We start from the raw sequence: 19850 nt of genomic DNA, 5'->3' as shown, positions 1-19850 counted from the left end.
GCATATCTGCATATTCCGATTCATCCAGATCACTATCAGTTTCTGAGATTCTCTTTTCTAGACAAGCATTACCAGTTTGTGGCTCTGCCGTTTGGCCTAGCAACAGCTCCAAGGATTTTTACAAAGGTTCTCGGTGCCCTTCTATCTGTAATCAGAGAACAGGGTATTGTGGTATTTCCTTATTTGGACGATATCTTGGTACTTGCTCAGTCTTCACATTTAGCAGAATCTCATACGAATCGACTTGTATTGTTTCTTCGAGAACATGGTTGGAGGATCAATTTACCAAAGAGTTTGTTGATTCCTCAGACAAGGGTAAACTTTTTAGGTTTCCAGATAGATTCAGTGTCCATGACTCTGTCACTGACGGACAAGAGACGTCTAAAATTGGTTTCAGCTTGTCGAAACCTTCTGTCTCAATCATTCCCTTCGGTAGCCTTATGCATGGAAATTCTAGGTCTTATGACTGCTGCATCGGACGCGATCCCCTTTGCTCATTTTCACATGTGACCTCTTCAGCTCTGTATGCTGAACCAGTGGTGCAGGGATTATACAAAGATATCACAATTAATATCTTTAAAACCGATTGTACGACACTCTCTGACGTGGTGGACAAACCACCATCGTTTAGTTCAGGGGGCTTCTTTTGTTCTTCCGACCTGGACTGTGATCTCAACAGATGCAAGTCTGACAGGTTGGGGAGCTGTATGGGGGTCTCTGACAGCACAAGGGGTTTGGGAATCTCAGGAGGCGAGATTACCAATCAACATTTTGGAACTCCATGCGATTTTCAGAGCTCTTCAGTCGTGGCCTCTTCTAAAGAGAGAGTCGTTCATTTGTTTTCAGACAGACAATGTCACAACCGTGGCATATGTCAATCATCAAGGAGGGACTCACAGTCCTCTGGCTATGAAAGAAGTATCTTGAATACTTGTATGGGCGGAATCCAGCTCCTGTCTAATTTCTGCGGTTCATATCCCAGGTATAGACAATTGGGAAGCGGATTATCTCAGTCGCCAAACATTACATCCGGGCGAATGGTCTCTTCACCCAGAGGTATTTCTTCAGATTGTTCAAATGTGGGGACTTCCAGAAATAGATCTGATGGCTTCTCATCTAAACAAGAAGCTTCCCAGGTATCTGTCCAGATCCAGGGATCCTCAGGCGGAAGCAGTGGATGCATTGTCACTTCCTTGGAAGTATCATCCTGCCTATATCTTTCCGCCTCTAGTTCTTCTTCCAAGAGTGATTTCCAAGATTCTAAAGGAGCGTTCGTTTGTTCTGCTGGTGGCTCCAGCATGGCCTCACAGGTTTTGATATGCGGATCTTGTCCGGATGGCTACTTGCCAACCATGGACTCTTCCGTTAAGACCAGACCTTCTATCGCAAGGTCCTTTTTCCCATCAGGATCTCAAATCCTTAAATTTGAAGGTATGGAGATTGAACGCTTGATTCTCAGTCATAGAGGTTTCTCTGACTCCGTAATTAATACTATGTTACAGGCTCGTAAATCTGTTTCTAGGAAGATATATTATCGAGTCTGGAAGACTTACATTTCTTGGTGTTCTTCTCATCATTTTTCTTGGCATTCTTTTAGAATCCCTAGAATTTTACAGTTTCTTCAGGATGGTTTGGATAAAGGTTCTTCTGCAAGTTGCTTGAAAGGACAAATCTCTGCTCTTTCTGTTCTTTTTCACAGAAAGATTGCTAATCTTCCTGATATTCATTGTTTTGTACAGGCTTTGGTTCGTATAAAACCTGCCATTAAGTCAATTTCTCCTCCTTGGAGTTTGAATTTGGTTCTGGGGGCTCTTCAAGCTCCTCCGTTTGAACCTATGCATTCGCTGGATATTAAATTACTTTCTCCAACATAGGTGTGTCCGGTCCACGGCGTCATCCTTACTTGTGGGATATTCTCTTCCCCAACAGGAAATGGCAAAGAGCCCAGCAAAGCTGGTCACATGATCCCCCCTAGGCTCCGCCTACCCCAGTCATTCTCTTTGCCGTTGTACAGGCAACATCTCCACGGAGATGGCTTAGAGTTTTTTAGTGTTTAACTGTAGTTTTTATTATTCAATCAAGAGTTTGTTATTTTGAAATAGTGCTGGTATGTACTATTTACTCAGAAACAGAAAAGAGATGAAGATTTCTGTTTGTATGAGGAAAATGATTTTAGCAACCGTCACTAAAATCCATGGCTGTTCCACACAGGACTGTTGAGAGCAATTAACTTCAGTTGGGGGAACAGTGAGCAGTCTCTTGCTGCTTGAGGTATGACACATTCTAACAAGACGATGTAATGCTGGAAGCTGTCATTTTCCCTCTGGGATCCGGTAAGCCATGTTTATTACGATTGTAAATAAGGGCTTCAAAAAGGGCTTATTAAGACTGTAGACTTTTTTTGGGCTAAATCGATTGATTATTAACACATATTTAGCCTTGAGGAATCATTTTATCTGGGTATTTTGATATAATAATATCGGCAGGCACTGTTTTAGACACCTTATTCTTTAGGGGCTTTCCCTAATCATAGGCAGAGCCTCATTTTCGCGCCGGTGTTGCGCACTTGTTTTTGAGAGGCATGGCATGCAGTCGCATGTGAGAGGAGCTCTGATACTTAGAAAAGACTTTCTGAAGGCGTCATTTGGTATCGTATTCCCCTTGGGGCTTGGTTGGGTCTCAGCAAAGCAGATACCAGGGACTGTAAAGGGGTTAAAGTTCAAAACGGCTCCGGTTCCGTTATTTTAAGGGTTAAAGCTTCCAAATTTGGTGTGCAATACTTTTAAGGCTTTAAGACACTGTGGTGAAAATTTGGTAAATTTTGAACAATTCCTTCATGTTTTTTCGCATTTGCAGTAATAAAGTGTGTTCAGTTTAAAATTTAAAGTGACAGTAACGGTTTTATTTTAAAACGTTTTTTGTACTTGTTATCAAGTTTATGCCTGTTTAACATGTCTGAACTACCAGATAGACTGTGTTCTGAATGTGGGGAAGCCAGAATTCCTATTCATTTAAATAAATGTGATTTATGTGACAATGACAATGATGCCCAAGATGATTCCTCAAGTGAGGGGAGTAAGCATGGTACTGCATCATTCCCTCCTTCGTCTACACGAGTCTTGCCCACTCAGGAGGCCCCTAGTACATCTAGCGCGCCAATACTCCTTACTATGCAACAATTAACGGCTGTAATGGATAATTCTGTCAAAAACATTTTAGCCAAAATGAACACTTATCAGCGTAAGCGCGACTGCTCTGTTTTAGATACTGAAGAGCATGACGACGCTGATATTAATATTTCTGAAGGGCCCCTAACTCAGTCTGATGGGGCCAGGGAGGTTTTGTCTGAGGGAGAAATTACTGATTCAGGGAACATTTCTCAACAAGCTGAACCTGATGTGATTGCATTTAAATTTAAGTTGGAACATCTCCGCATTCTGCTTAAGGAGGTATTATCCACTCTGGATGATTGTGACAAGTTGGTCATCCCAGAGAAACTATGTAAAATGGACAAGTTCTTAGAGGTGCCGGGGCTCCCAGAAGCTTTTCCTATACCCAAGCGGGTGGCGGACATTGTTAATAAAGAATGGGAAAGGCCCGGTATTCCTTTCGTCCCTCCCCCCATATTTAAAAAATTGTTTCCTATGGTCGACCCCAGAAAGGACTTATGGCAGACAGTCCCCAAGGTCGAGGGAGCGGTTTCCACTTTAAACAAACGCACCACTATACCCATAGAGGATAGTTGTGCTTTCAAAGATCCTATGGATAAAAAATTAGAAGGTTTGCTTAAAAAGATGTTTGTTCAGCAGGGTTACCTTCTACAACCAATTTCATGCATTGTCCCTGTCGCTACAGCCGCATGTTTCTGGTTCGATGAGCTGATAAAGGCGGTCGACAGTGATTCTCCTCCTTATGAGGAGATTATGGACAGAATCAATGCTCTCAAATTGGCTAATTCTTTCACCCTAGACGCCACTTTGCAATTGGCTAGGTTAGCGGCTAAGAATTCTGGGTTTGCTATTGTGGCGCGCAGAGCGCTTTGGTTGAAATCTTGGTCGGCTGATGCGTCTTCCAAGAACAAGCTACTTAACATTCCTTTCAAGGGGAAAACGCTGTTTGGCCCTGACTTGAAAGAGATTATCTCGGATATCACTGGGGGTAAGGGCCACGCCCTTCCTCAGGATCGGCCTTTCAAGGCAAAAAATAAACCTAATTTTCGTCCCTTTCGTAGAAATGGACCAGCCCAAAGTGCTACGTCCTCTAAGCAAGAGGGTAATACTTCTCAAGCCAAGCCAGCTTGGAGACCAATGCAAGGCTGGAACAAGGGAAAGCAGGCCAAGAAACCTGCCACTGCTACCAAGACAGCATGAAATGTTGGCCCCCGATCCGGGACCGGATCTGGTGGGGGGCAGACTCTCTCTCTTCGCTCAGGCTTGGGCAAGAGATGTTCTGGATCCTTGGGCGCTAGAAATAGTCTCCCAAGGTTATCTTCTGGAATTCAAGGGACTTCCCCCAAGGGGGAGGTTCCACAGGTCTCAGTTGTCTTCAGACCACATAAAAAGACAGGCATTCTTACATTGTGTAGAAGACCTGTTAAAAATGGGAGTGATTCATCCCGTTCCATTAAGAGAACAAGGGATGGGGTTCTACTCCAATCTGTTTATAGTTCCCAAAAAAGAGGGAACGTTCAGACCAATCTTAGATCTCAAGATCTTAAACAAGTTTCTCAAGGTTCCATCGTTCAAGATGGAAACCATTCGAACTATTCTTCCTTCCATCCAGGAAGGTCAATTCATGACCACGGTGGATTTAAAGGATGCGTATCTACATATTCCTATCCACAAGGAACATCATCGGTTCCTGAGGTTCGCATTCCTGGACAAACATTACCAGTTCGTGGCGCTTCCTTTCGGATTAGCCACTGCTCCAAGGATTTTCACAAAGGTACTAGGGTCCCTTCTAGCTGTGCTAAGACCAAGGGGCATTGCTGTAGTACCTTACTTGGACGACATTCTGATTCAAGCGTCGTCCCTTCCTCAAGCAAAGGCTCACACGGACATTGTCCTGGCCTTTCTCAGATCTCACGGATGGAAAGTGAACGTGGAAAAGAGTTCTCTATCTCCGTCAACAAGGGTTCCCTTCTTGGGAACAATAATAGACTCCTTAGAAATGAGGATTTTTCTGACAGAGGCCAGAAAAACAAAACTTCTAGACTCTTGTCGGATACTCCATTCCGTTCCTCTTCCTTCCATAGCTCAGTGCATGGAAGTGATCGGGTTGATGGTAGCGGCAATGGACATAGTTCCTTTTGCACGCATTCATCTAAGACCATTACAACTGTGCATGCTCAGTCAGTGGAATGGGGACTATACAGACTTGTCTCCGAAGATACAAGTAAATCAGAGGACCAGAGACTCACTCCGTTGGTGGCTGTCCCTGGACAACCTGTCACGAGGGATGACATTCCGCAGACCAGAGTGGGTCATTGTCACGACCGACGCCAGTCTGATGGGCTGGGGCGCGGTCTGGGGATCCCTGAAAGCTCAGGGTCTTTGGTCTCGGGAAGAATCTCTTCTACCGATTAAATATTCTGGAACTGAGAGCGATATTCAATGCTCTCAAGGCTTGGCCTCAGCTAGCGAGGGCCAAGTTCATACGGTTTCAATCAGACAACATGACAACTGTTGCGTACATCAACCATCAGGGGGGAACAAGGAGTTCCCTGGCGATGGAAGAAGTGACCAAAATCATTCTATGGGCGGAGTCTCACTCCTGCCACCTGTCTGCTATCCACATCCCAGGAGTGGAAAATTGGGAAGCGGATTTTCTGAGTCGTCAGACATTGCATCCGGGGGAGTGGGAACTCCATCTGGAAATCTTTGCCCAAGTCACTCAGCTGTGGGGCATTCCAGACATGGATCTGATGGCCTCTCGTCAGAACTTCAAAGTTCCTTGCTACGGGTCCAGATCCAGGGATCCCAAGGCGGCTCTAGTGGATGCACTAGTAGCACCTTGGACCTTCAAACTAGCTTATGTGTTCCCGCCGTTTCCTCTCATCCCCAGGCTGGTAGCCAGGATCAATCAGGAGAGGGCGTCGGTGATCTTGATAGCTCCTGCGTGGCCACGCAGGACTTGGTACGCAGATCTGGTGAATATGTCATCGGCTCCTCCTTGGAAGCTACCTTTGAGACGAGACCTTCTTGTTCAGGGTCCGTTCGAACATCCGAATCTGGTTTCACTCCAGCTGACTGCTTGGAGATTGAACGCTTGATCTTATCGAAGCGAGGATTCTCAGATTCTGTTATCGATACTCTTGTTCAGGCCAGAAAGCCTGTAACTAGAAAGATTTACCACAAAATTTGGAAAAAATATATCTGTTGGTGTGAATCTAAAGGATTCCCTTGGGACAAGGGTAAGATTCCTAGGGTTCTATCCTTCCTTCAAGAAGGATTGGAAAAAGGATTATCTGCAAGTTCCCTGAAGGGACAGATTTCTGCCTTGTCTGTGTTACTTCACAAAAAGCTGGCCGCTGTGCCAGATGTTCAAGCCTTTGTTCAGGCTCTGGTTAGAATTAAGCCTGTTTACAAACCTTTGACTCCTCCTTGGAGTCTCAATTTAGTTCTTTCAGTTCTTCAGGGGGTTCCGTTTGAACCCTTGCATTCCGTTGATATTAAGTTATTATCTTGGAAAGTTTTGTTTTTAGTTGCAATTTCTTCTGCTAGAAGAGTTTCAGAATTATCTGCTCTGCAGTGTTCTCCTCCTTATCTGGTGTTCCATGCAGATAAGGTGGTTTTACGTACTAAACCTGGTTTTCTTCCAAAAGTTGTTTCTAACAAAAACATTAACCAGGAGATTATCGTACCTTCTCTGTGTCCGAAACCAGTTTCAAAGAAGGAACGTTTGTTGCACAATTTGGATGTTGTTCGCGCTCTAAAATTCTATTTAGATGCTACAAAGGATTTTAGACAAACATCTTCCTTGTTTGTTGTTTATTCCGGTAAAAGGAGAGGTCAAAAAGCAACTTCTACCTCTCTCTCTTTTTGGATTAAAAGCATCATCAGATTGGCTTACGAGACTGCCGGACGGCAGCCTCCCGAAAGAATCACAGCTCATTCCACTAGGGCTGTGGCTTCCACATGGGCCTTCAAGAACGAGGCTTCTGTTGATCAGATATGTAGGGCAGCGACTTGGTCTTCACTGCACACTTTTACCAAATTTTACAAGTTTGATACTTTTGCTTCTTCTGAGGCTATTTTTGGGAGAAAGGTTTTGCAAGCCGTGGTGCCTTCCATTTAGGTGACCTGATTTGCTCCCTCCCTTCATCCGTGTCCTAAAGCTTTGGTATTGGTTCCCACAAGTAAGGATGACGCCGTGGACCGGACACACCTATGTTGGAGAAAACAGAATTTATGTTTACCTGATAAATTACTTTCTCCAACGGTGTGTCCGGTCCACGGCCCGCCCTGGTTTTTTTAATCAGGTCTGATAATTTATTTTCTTTAACTACAGTCACCACGGTACCATATGGTTTCTCCTATGCAAATATTCCTCCTTAACGTCGGTCGAATGACTGGGGTAGGCGGAGCCTAGGGGGGATCATGTGACCAGCTTTGCTGGGCTCTTTGCCATTTCCTGTTGGGGAAGAGAATATCCCACAAGTAAGGATGACGCCGTGGACCGGACACACCGTTGGAGAAAGTAATTTATCAGGTAAACATAAATTCTGTTTTCTTGGAAAGTTTTGTTTCTTTTGGCCATCTCTTCTGCTAGAAGAATTTCTGAATTATCTGCTCTTTCTTGTGAGTCTCCTTTTCTGATTTTTCATCAGGATAAGGCGGTGTTGCGAACTTCATTTAAATTTTTACCTAAGGTTGTGAATTCTAACAACATTAGTAGAGAAATTGTGGTTCCTTCATTGTGTCCTAATCCTAAGAACTCTAAGGAAAGATCGTTGCATTCTTTGGATGTAGTTAGCTTTGAAATATTATGTTGAAGCTACTAAAGATTTCCGAAAGACTTCTAGTCTATTTGTTATCTTTTCTGGTTCTAGGAAAGGTCAGAAGGCTTCTGCCATTTCTTTGGCATCTTGGTTAAAGTCTTTGATTCATCATGCTTATGTCGAGTCGGGTAGAACTCCGCCTCAAAGGATTACAGCTCATTCGACTAGGTCAGTCTCTACTTCCTGGGCATTTAGGAATGAAGCTTCGGTTGATCAGATTTGCAAAGCAGCAACTTGGTCTTCTTTGCATACTTTTACTAAATTCTACCATTTTGATGTGTTTTCTTCTTCTGAAGCAGTCTTTGGTAGAAAAGTACTTCAGGCAGCTGTTTCAATTTGATTCTTCTGCTTATAATTTCAGTTTTTTTCATTATAAGATTTAAACTTTGTTTTGGGGTGTGGATTATTTTTCAGCGGAATTGGCTGTCTTTATTTTATCCCTCCCTCTCTAGTGACTCTTGCGTGGAAGATCCACATCTTGGGTATTCATTATCCCATACGTCACTAGCTCATGGACTCTTGCTAATTACATGAAAGAAAACATAATTTATGTAAGAACTTACCTGATAAATTCATTTCTTTCATATTAGCAAGAGTCCATGAGGCCCACCCTTTTTGAGGTGGTTATGATTTTTTTGTATAAAGCACAATTATTCCAATTCCTTATTTTTTATGCTTTCGCACTTTTTTCTTATCACCCCACTTTTTGGCTATTCGTTAAACTGATTTGTGGGTGTGGTGAGGGGTATATTTATAGGCATTTTGAGGTTTGGGAAACTTTGCCCCTCCTGGTAGGAATGTATATCCCATACGTCACTAGCTCATGGACTCTTGCTAATATGAAAGAAATGAATTTATCAGGTAAGTTCTTACATAAATTATGTTTTTCTCTGAGTCATCCAACTGCTTCTCCAAGGGTTCCTGCTGTGTTTGAGGGTTGTAAAGGAGGTTTTTTCCCCCCAAAAATCGTTCTGAAGGGCATGTAGGAGCCACAGCAGAGCTGTGGTAGGGTGCTGCAAGTCTTTTTTTTTTTTTTTTTTTTTTACCAGTTTTGATGTTTTTTCAATCCGGTTTTGCCATTAAGGGGTTAATTGGTTATGTGCATAGTTGTGCAAAGTTACTAAGGCTATAGGATGCTACTGTAAAAATTTCATTACGTTTACTGCTTTTTTACACTGTTTTGCAGAACTTGTGCAGCTTTTTTTCTCTTAAAGGCACAGTACCGTTTTATTTCTAAGTGTTTTTTACTTTGATTAAAGTGTTTTCCAAGCTTGCTTGTTACATTGCTAGCCTGTTTAACATGTCTGACACCAAGGAAAATCCTTGTTCAATATGTTTGGAAGTCATTGTGGAACCCCCTCTTAGAATGTGTCCCAAATGTACTGATATGTCTATAAATTATAAGGATCATTATGTTAGCATTTAAAAATAGACCTTTAAATGATTCTCAGTCAGATGCAAATGAGGGTTCGCCTTTTAGCTCTCCACAAGTGTCACAACCAGTAACGCCTGCACAAGTGACGCCAGGTACCTCTAGGTTCATTTACTTTGCATGACATGGCCAAAGTTATGAATACAACCCTCACAGAGGTTTTATCCAAACTGCCTGATTTACTAGGAAAGCAGGATAGTTCTGGGTTAAGGAAAAATACTGAGCTATCTCACACTTTAGTAGCCGTATCTGATATGACCTCACAATGCTCTGAAGGGGTGAGGGATTTGTTATCTGAGGGAGAGATTTCTGATTCAGGAAAGACGCTTCCTCAGACAGATTCTGATATGACGGCCTTTAAATTTAAACTTGAACACCTCCGTTTATTGCTTAAGGAGGTATTAGCAACTCTGGATGATTGTGACCCTATAGTAGTTCCAGAGAAATTGTGTAAAATGGATGAATACTTAGAGGTTCCTGTTTACACTGATGTTTTTCCAGTCCCTAAGAGGATTGCAAATATTATTGCTAAGGAGTGGAATAAACCAGGTATTCCGTTCTCTCCCCCTCCTGTTTTTAAGAAAATGTTTCCTATATCGGACACCTTGCGGGACTCATGGCAGACTGTTCCTAAGGTGGAGGGAGCTATTTCTACTCTGTCTAAGCGTACAACTATACCTATTGAGGACAGTTGTGCTTTCAAAGATCCTATAGATAAAAAATTAGAGGGTCTTCTGAAGAAAATATTTGTTCATCAAGGTTTTTCTCTTCAACCTATTGCTTGCATCGTTCCTGTAACTACTGCAGCTGCTTTCTGGTTTGAGGCTCTAGAAGAGGGTCTTCAGATGGAGACTCCTTTAGAAGAGATTTTGGATAGAATTAAGGCTCTTAAGTTGGCTAATTATTTTATTACAGATGCCGCATTTCAACTGGCTAAATTAGTGGCAAAAAGTTCAGGTCTTGCCATTTTAGCACGCAGGGCATTATGGCTTAAGTCCTGGTCTGCTGATGTGTCATCTAAATCTAAGCTTTTGAACATCCCTTTCAAAGGAAAGACCCTTTTCGGGCCTGAACTGAAAGAGATTATTTTAGACATCACTGGAGGGAAGGGTCATGCCCTTCCTCAGGATAGATCAATTAAGACAAGGGCTAAGCAAAATAATTTTCATTCCTTTCGGAACTTTAAAAGTGGTCCCGTTTCAACTGCCTCTACTTCGTAGCAGGAGGGAAATTTTGCACATTCCAAGTCAGTCTGGAGACCTAACCAGACTTGGAACAAGGGTAAACAGCTCAAGAAGTCCGCTGCTGCCACCAAGACAGCATGAAGGGGTTGCCTCCGATCCAGGACCGGATCTAGTAGGGGCAGACTCTATCTCTTTGCTCAGGCTTGGGCAAGAGATGTTCACGATCCCTGGGCTTTAAAAATTGTGTCCCAGGGATATTTTCTGGAATTCAAGGACTCCCTTCCAAGGGGGAGATTTCACATTTCTCGATTGTCTGCAAACCAGACAAAGAGAGAGGCGTTCTTACGCTGTGTAGAAGACCTATATACCATGGGGGTGATCCGCCCAGTCCCAAGAGAGGAGTAGGGGCTAGGATTTTACTCAAACCTGTTTGTGGTTTCCAAAAAAGAGGGAACTTTGAGACCAATCTTGGATCTCAAGATTCTAAACAAGTTCCTCAAAGTTCCATCTTTCAAGATGGAGACCATTCGGACTATTCTTCCTCTGATCCAGGAATGTCAATATATGACTACCGTGGATTTAAAGGATGCTTATATACACATCCCTATTCACAGAGATCATCATTAATTTCTCAGATTTGCCTAAACAGGCATTACCCTTAGGGTTGGCCACGGCTCCCAGAATTTTCACCAAGGTGCTAGGGTCCCTTCTGGCGGTTCTTCGTCCACGGGGCATAGCAGTGGCGCCTTATCTGGATAATTCAGGCGTCAACTTTCCAGCTGCCCAAATCTCATACGGACACCGTGTTGGCTTTTCTGAGATCTCACGGGTGGAAGGTGAACATATAGAAGAGTTTTCTCTTCCCTCAAACAAGAGTTTCCTTCAAGGTGGAAGGTGGAAATAAAAAAAATTCTGACGGAGGTCAGAAAATCGAAGATCTTAACGACTTGCTGAGCTCTTCATTCCATTCCTCGGCCATCAGTGGCTCAGTGTATGGAGGTAATCGGTCTCATGGTAGCGGCAATGGACATAGTTCCTTTTGCCCGCCTACATCTCAGACCACTGCAAATAAGCATGCTCAAACAGTGGAATGGGGATTATGCAGATTTATCTCCTCAACTGCATCTGGACTAGGAGACCAGAGATTCTCTTCTCTGGTGGTTGTCTCAGGACCACCTGTCTCAGGGAATGTGTTTCCACAGGCTAGAGTGCCTCATAGTAACGACAGATGCCAGCCTGTTAGGCTGGGGTGCAGTCTGGAACTCCCTGAAAGCTCAGGGCTTATGGTATTGGGAGGAATTGATTCTTCCGATTAAACATTCTGGAACTGAGAGCGATTTTCAATACGTGGCCAGGTCTCGGGATCCCAAGGCGGTGCTGATAGATGCTCTAGCAGTGCCCTCGTTTTTCAATCTGGCTTATGTATTCCCACCGTTTCCTCTCCTCTCACGTCTGGTTGCCAGAATCTAGCAGGAGAGAGCTTCGGTGGTCCTGATAGCTCCTGCGTGGCCACGCAGGACTTGGTATGCAGACCTAGTGGACATGTCCTCGGTTCCACCGTGGACTCTGCCAATGTGGCGGGACCTTCTAATTCAGGGTCTGTTCTCGCATCCAAATCTAATTTCTCTGCGTCTGACTGCTTGGTAATTGAACGCTTGATTTTAGCAAGCGTGGTTTATCTGAGTCAGTCATTGATACCCTGATTCAGGCTAGAAAGCCTGTCACCAGGAAGATCTATCATAAGATTTGGAGCAAATATCTTTATTGGTGTGAATCCAAAGGTTACTCTTGGAGTAAGGTTAGGATTCCTAGAGTTTTGTCTTTTCTCCAAGAGGGTTTGGAGAAGGGATTATCAGCTAGTTCTCTAAAGGGACAAATCTCTGCTTTGTCTATTTTACTACACAAACGTCTGGCAGATGTCCCAGATGTTCGAGCATTTAGTCAGGCTTTGGTCAGAATTAAGCCTGTATTTAAATCGGTTGCTCCGCCTTGGAGCTTAAATTTAGTTCTTAAAGTGAATGTAAAGTCATCCTCTGTTCTAAACACCTGTGTAACATATGTCAATAAAAAACTATAGTTTCATTCATGAAATTCTACCTTTTTCAATCGTTAGCTTTATTTTCATAATTTTAGCCTTGTTTTCGCTGAAATCAACCTCCTCCCGGCATTCGCGCTCCGTTCCTCAATTTTTTGATTGACGCCTTGATAGCCAATAACGTCTATAACCACAGGGGGACCCACCCCATTACAATGACGTAATACGTCTTCATTGCGCATGCGTTCGTTTGCGGTGTAGAGCTAATTTAATATAAGCTCGTGCACATTTCGCGCATGCGCATTATACCGAAACACGGCATCGCAATAATTAAAAAATTAAGAAATTACTAGATAATAGGTTAGACTTCGCTCCTGTCCTTCACCACTCGCAACAATAGTTTTCATTGAATGGAGTTAGACTCATTCAATGAATACTATGTTGATGAAAACCGGAAACAGGAGTAACGCATGCGCAATTGAAAGAATACACGGGAGCGCGCAGTTCCGATACGTAAACAGCGGGTGGGGCCGCTGTTTACGTAAGATGGGGGAGAATAAGCAAACTGAGAGTGGGAGGAGCGGGTAAGTGAATGACCGATAATACTAATATAAAATAACATTGCAATAATACATTTTATTAAAAAAGGATTGTGGCGGTATGCTTTAGCGTATGATTCTCTACAACTATATATAATACAATATTGAAAAATTTACATTCACTTTAAGGTTCTTCAAGGGGTTCCTTTTGAATCCATGCATTCCATAGATATTAAGCTTTTATCTTGGAAAGTTTTGTTCCTATTAAGAATATCATTCAACAGATTGTTGTTCCTTCTTTGTGTCCTAATCCTTCATCAAAAACGGAACGTTTATTGCACAATCTTAATGTGGTTCATGCTTTAAAATTCTACTTACAAGCAACTAAAGATTTCCGTCAGACATCTTCATTGTTTGTTGTTTATTCTGGTAAACGGAAAGGTCAAAGGGCTACGGCTACCTCTCTTTCTTTTTGGCTGAGAGGCATCATCCGTTTGGCTTATGAGACTGCTGGACAGCAGCCTCCTGAAATAATTACTGCTCATTCTACTAGAGCTGTGGCTTCCACATGGGCTTTTAAAAATGACGCGTCTGTTGAAAAGATTTGTAAGGCGGCGACTTGGTCTTCGCTTCATACTTTTTCCAAATTTTCCAAATTTGATACTTTTGATTCTTCAGAGGCTATTTTTGGGAGAAAGGTTCTTCAAGCAGTGGTGCCTTCTGTTTAAAGGTCCCTGTCTTGTCCCTCCCTTCATCCGTGTCCTAAAGCTTTGGTATTGGTATCCCACAAGTAATGGATGAATCCGTGGACTCGATACATCTTACAAGAAAAAACATAATTTATGCTTACCTGATAAATTCATTTCTCTTGTGATGTATCGAGTCCACGGCCCGCCCTGTTTTTTCTAAAGACAGGCATTTGTATTTTTATTTTTGAAACTTTCAGTCACCACTGTACCCTATGGTTTCTCCTTTTTCTACCTAGCCTTTGGTCAAATGACTGGGGGTTGGAGTTAAGGGGGGAGCTATATAGGCAGATCTGCTGTGGGTGCTCTCTTTGCCACTTCCTGTTGGGAAGTAGAATATCCCACAAGTAATGGATGAATCCGTGGACTCGATACATCACAAGAGAAATGAATTTATCAGGTAAGCATAAATTATGTTTTTGCCATACAGACACCATTATAATACATGCTTTTACAACTTGTGATGCAGTACTTTACTCTTTTAACTAATTTTTCAAAAGTTCAGCGCAAAGAAGATGCTGTTATTCCCAGTAATTTGCACTTCCACAGACGCATATGGTACCAAAAGTTTTATATATATGTATTGATATGTTTTATTTTTGTGTCAACATATGGCACAAACAGCACAGAAACATTATATAATATAAATATTAGCTAAATAGTTACCTAAAAAACTTTTTTTAATAATCAAAACATGACGGCGCAAATATTTATAGGGATGTCCGTTGACAAATAGGGAGTAAATGCTTTTTCCGACAGGCGCAATTTATCATTATTACGCCCCAGCTCGCCTGCGCAAAGTTACGTCTCTTTTTTTTATAAATTTAGGCGCACATGTGCGCCTCTCCGGAGGCGAGCTGGGGCGCAGTTACAGGCGAAGAACATACAGAGTTCGCCTAGCCTTTGATAAATCTAGCCCATAGAGCATAAACTGACATAAAGTTATATATCAACATTGAATCAATATCTATAAAGATGTGAAATTGTATATACAGGGGGAATACAAAAGTTAAAAAAAAAAAGACAAAAGTGTGGACATAGGCTTACCTGTGTACCTATGTATAAAGAATGTGGAATGTACAATGTAATTGACTAAATGAAAGTACATTACAAAAATATTTGATAATGTGTTAAGAATCCAGAGTCCACATTTAGTCCAGAATTTAACAAGTTGAAGTGCATTATCATTTTTATTTCAAAGGTTTTTCTTTCCATGGTGTTTTTGAAGTTGCCTCTGAGAATTTTGATTTTGAGGTTTTGGATGGAGTGGTCAGGTTGGGTGAAATGGTGACCAACAGGGGTGTGGAGTATTTTGTTTCACAGTGGTTTTTGATTGTGTCTGTGTAAGTTCATCCTCATCCGAAGGTGCAGTTTTTGGCTTGTTTCTCCAATATAGAATCCCACTTCACATGCAGTGCAATGTATGATGTATACCACATTTGCAGATATACATGAATATGCCCCTTTAATTTTATAGGATTTATTATTGTGATTTGCTGTGCTGCTTTCACAAACGTGTTGACACAGTTTGCAGAGAGCTTTATAGACTCTGGATTCTTAACACATTATCAAACTTTTTTTGGAATGTACTTTCATTTAATCAATTACATTGTATATTCCACATTCATTATACATAGGTACACAGGTAAGCCTTTGTCCACACTTTTGTCTTTTTTTTAACTTTTGTATTCCCCCTGTATACACAATTTCACATCTTTATAGATATTGATTCAATGTTGATTAATAACTTTATGTCAGTATATGCTCTATGTAAAGCTATATATTTCCCTTGTCTGTTCTCCTACACTGGACACTGTCTGCCTGTTACCTAAGCCCCCCTCATGATTTTTACGACACCTCCTCCTCTCCCTGCACTATTCTTAGCTATTCTGTGTTTTAAGATATAATCTGTAAATTCCATTGAATTGGTCAGTATTGCTTCAGACTTGATAAAGGAAGGAACTCTTCCGAAAGCTTGTCAACTTATAAATGTATAGTTAGTCCAATAAAAAAGTATCATTGCTCAATGCAATACTCGTTATTTTGATATCTAAATCTCTGGACTAACACGGCTACTCCAATCAACGTATATATATTCTTGTGCAATGGTAACATTGTATATGAGGTATTTCTGGGAAAAAGCAAGCGGGGAATCTTGCCTAGATGTGCTAATTTCCTATGCAAATATTTACATTGATTTATATATATATGTGTTCAAATTACCTAAATAAAAGTGTATCTAGATAAATAATTTAATATATGACAGCCTATATGTGAGGGATCAGAAAAGTAAATAAGCGAGAACAATATTAAAAATAATGGGATTGCCACAAAAATGCAAATGAGTGTTATTTGAAAGCAACCCAGTTCTATGGTGATTCAAAATAAAAATATATCAAGCCTAAATGAAGATACAAGAGTTTAGCAAATGACTCCAGAAGGAGAAACCACTCTGAGTAGGCCTTGCACCTAACTGGGCAAGTAACAACAGTTATATCGCAGATAGACATGACTCTATCTGATCCTACATTTAACATTCACCGTCCTCTACAATAGTAATAATCCTACTCCGCCCCAGCCTGTGGCCTCTTCTAGCCTGAAGTAGAGCTGCTAAACCTTATAGGCAAACGTGCTAGCTGATCTTGATCTTCCCTATCTCCACATTCCTATCTGCAGCACTCGGGTCGTCCACCATCTTCTCTCCTCCTGCTCTCTACAGCCGCGCTGTGCAGCAGAAACAAGACAGGCGATACCAGCTGCAACAACTCGCACTATTAGATGTGGATTCCCTCTGAGCAAGCAGCGGCCGTTGCATGTGCCCTAACGCCGGCTTCTCTACCGCTCCCTCTGTGTCGGATCTCAATGGAGGTGGCTCAGGCTCCCAGCTGTGACGTAGAAACCGACTTCTCTTCAGCAGCCGCTGCATGTGTTGCAATCAAAAGCCTGTTCACATTGGGCGAGTGATGTCACTTCTGGGCGGGGCTAAAAAATTGCATACTCGCGGATTTTAAATCGCGGCGGTTAATTAGTGTTTAAAACCGCATATGCGGTTAATCGTACAGCCCTAATAAAACAAAAAAAAACCATATATATATATATATATATATATATATATATATATATATATATATATATATATATGTATTAGATGTGTGCATTCTGAGGTTTCGAATGCCTCCAAATGTGGAAGAAGGTGGTCATATGAGGCATTTCTTCTTGTAAAAGTGCCACACACTAAGATCTGGATATGCACAGATGTTAGTTTGCTGAACTTTCATAAGAAGAAATCTGGCTCCGAAAAGAGCAGAGTGCCACAAGCAACCGCCTTTTTCCACATTCGGAGGCATCCAAAATCTACAAAAATACACACGTATAATATATAGATAGATATACACACAGTATATATAAAATAAAAAATATTCTTTACTAATGAAGATTTGATGTTAGCCATCAACTCCAGGGGTTTGCACTTTAAGCAGCATATATTTAGTAGAAGCCAGTCAAAAAGGTAGTTTTTTGTAACCTAATTCAAAATACCTGGAGCCAGTAGCAATATTATAAGAATCAGGGTTTCTGTGTAAACCCCCTTGTTTTTTTTTTGTTTTGTTTTTTTTTTGTCCATAACAGTTTTTACGTAGAAATGTAATCAGTTAAGATTGCTTTTAAAATTTCATAAAACAAGATGCAAAATGTTCACTTTTTCTCCCATTCCCCAGAAAAAAAAAGCTTTTGGGGTTTAAGCAATATTAAGCAAAATAAAGTTCTAAAGCATGTAATCCCCCCTTTTTATTGTATTTCTTTTTTATTTTCTTTCTTTTTTTGTAAATAGATATTTGGGATTTGATCACGCAGCCACACTATTCCACATACGGGACAGCCCAGCGGACCCAGTAGAAAGAGCTATCTACCTGACAAACACTTTTAATTTTGCAGTTCATGTCCATGATGTTCTGTTGCCAGAAAGTGCAAAAACAATGTTTAAAGTAAGTTTTAATATAACTAATGAAAATCAGTTCTCTGCTAATCACTTGACTATATTTTAGAGCAACACACCTCAGATTTTGAAACACCACAGAAAAAAATGTGGCGTATCTTGTGCACAAATCTTCTGGTTTTTGTTGTTTGTTTGTTTTTCAACATCCTTAGACTTTTAACAAATTTAGATCTGTTTTGTTTTTTATGTTGGGGGATAGTTATTTAACTCTCTGTATTTATTTTCTTTTAACCACTGGATGTCCAAGTGATGAGTGATGTTTTGAGTGGTATCTTATTTTCTGTTGACTTTTGTCTTAATTCTAGATCCAGAATTTCAGCTCACATGTTTTAATTCCAGCTGCTGAATCAAGATATATATTCACATTGCTTTTCACGCCATCCACGTCCTCTGTTCATATAGATAGCAATATATTACTTATCACCAATGCATCTAAATTCCATCTTCCTGTGCGAGCGTACACAGGCTTTCTTGATGTAAGTATTTTTTGCTTTATTAAATGGTATAATTTTGTGCTATCATAATCAGGCCCATATGTGCACATTTACAAATGCTAATTGTTATTCTTTAATTATATCTGATTGCAGATTAAAATTAGTTCTCAATTTATTGTGAAATATTTTAATTATTTTTTAGATCTGAGAAATATATTTTCACAGCCAAGTGTACTTTGTGCACTTATGTTTTTTTTACATTTAGTCACATTGCTGTATGATTATTAGGATTTGTGGGGGGGTTACCAATCGCTCATTTCAAATTTTGATGATAGTGCAGTATTTCAATTATTAGGAGAATATTACAAATTATCATTTTATTGTTTAATGTCTTTTCTTTTCAAATTAAATATCTGTTGGAGGAAAATGCTTATTTAAGGAAAAAAAATGTTGGAGTAAATTAGTTGAGGAGTAAACCTTAGTTTTATTTTTAAAAATGTGTATAGCTTTGTATGGAGACTTTTTAAATGACTTGTGTAATTATATACTTCTTTGCAGTACTTTGTTTTACCATCAAAACCAGAGGAACGGTTTATAGATTTTGGCATCCTTAGCGCTGCAGAATCTAGCAGACTCTTCATTGCAATTATAAATAGTAACCCCATAGAGGTAAGAAAGAGATTGTCATTTTAGAATAATTTAGATTTGTATAATATTATAGACAGACAGCTTTAGCATGAGAAATGTTTGCAAGCATTTGTATAGTTATGCAGCTATAATGTTACAGTATTCATATGCAGTTTGTGTTGTATGAATTCTAAGACATCCTCGACTTGATGACAAATTAAATTAAACAGAAAAATATTTTTTACTGCTTGTATCACTAAATACTTTTTCATCACTAAATTTTCACTGAAAACAGAAGTGTAATTTATGTTGTTATACTTCTTAACACTATTAAAAAATGTCAAATTCCTTCTGGGTTTAGCACTATTGCATTAAAGAAGATTAAGTGTTGCGCTAGATCACTCACTCAGTGCCACTCCTTAGTAACCATCCACAAGGTTACCAGGAAAAATACAAAAAGTACTGAATGCAGGTGTGTGAAGGGCGCTAAAGCAGATGAAAAGCTTCAGCAGAGTGGAAAAAATAGTGGAAAAAAATATATATTGTAAAAAAATAGATTGTATTGAATATACATGTATAATTTACAACAAAAATTATATATAGTAATGTGTTATCAAAATATTTCCTATATTGGATACGGATATCTGATAATAAGTCAGATCTACTTGATGCTATAATACCAGCATAAAATGACAGTATTAAACTTTTATAATATGTTGGCCTATTTAGTTGTAGGTATTAGATAAGGGCTAGTCTAGCCTACATAGTAACCGTTAGCTTATCAACAAATGCAAAATACTCTTTGCACATAAAATATCAAAATATATAGATGGGGCGGTTACCAAATAACATTATATATA

General features: G+C 40.5%; 1 protein-coding gene across 1 annotated transcript in view; it reads left to right on the top strand.

Moving 5' to 3' along the window:
* TMEM131 (transmembrane protein 131) overlaps positions 1-19850 on the top strand; it is a 550079-nt gene that overhangs the window by 236444 nt on the left and 293785 nt on the right. The window contains 3 exon segments of the mRNA XM_053707713.1: positions 17765-17918; positions 18235-18405; positions 18922-19032. Coding sequence (XP_053563688.1) covers positions 17765-17918; positions 18235-18405; positions 18922-19032 — 436 coding nt within the window.

Source organism: Bombina bombina, chromosome 3 (genome assembly GCF_027579735.1).
Source record: "Bombina bombina isolate aBomBom1 chromosome 3, aBomBom1.pri, whole genome shotgun sequence".
In the NCBI taxonomy this organism is placed as follows: domain Eukaryota; kingdom Metazoa; phylum Chordata; class Amphibia; order Anura; family Bombinatoridae; genus Bombina; species Bombina bombina.
This window is presented reverse-complemented; position numbering and strand designations above follow the sequence as displayed.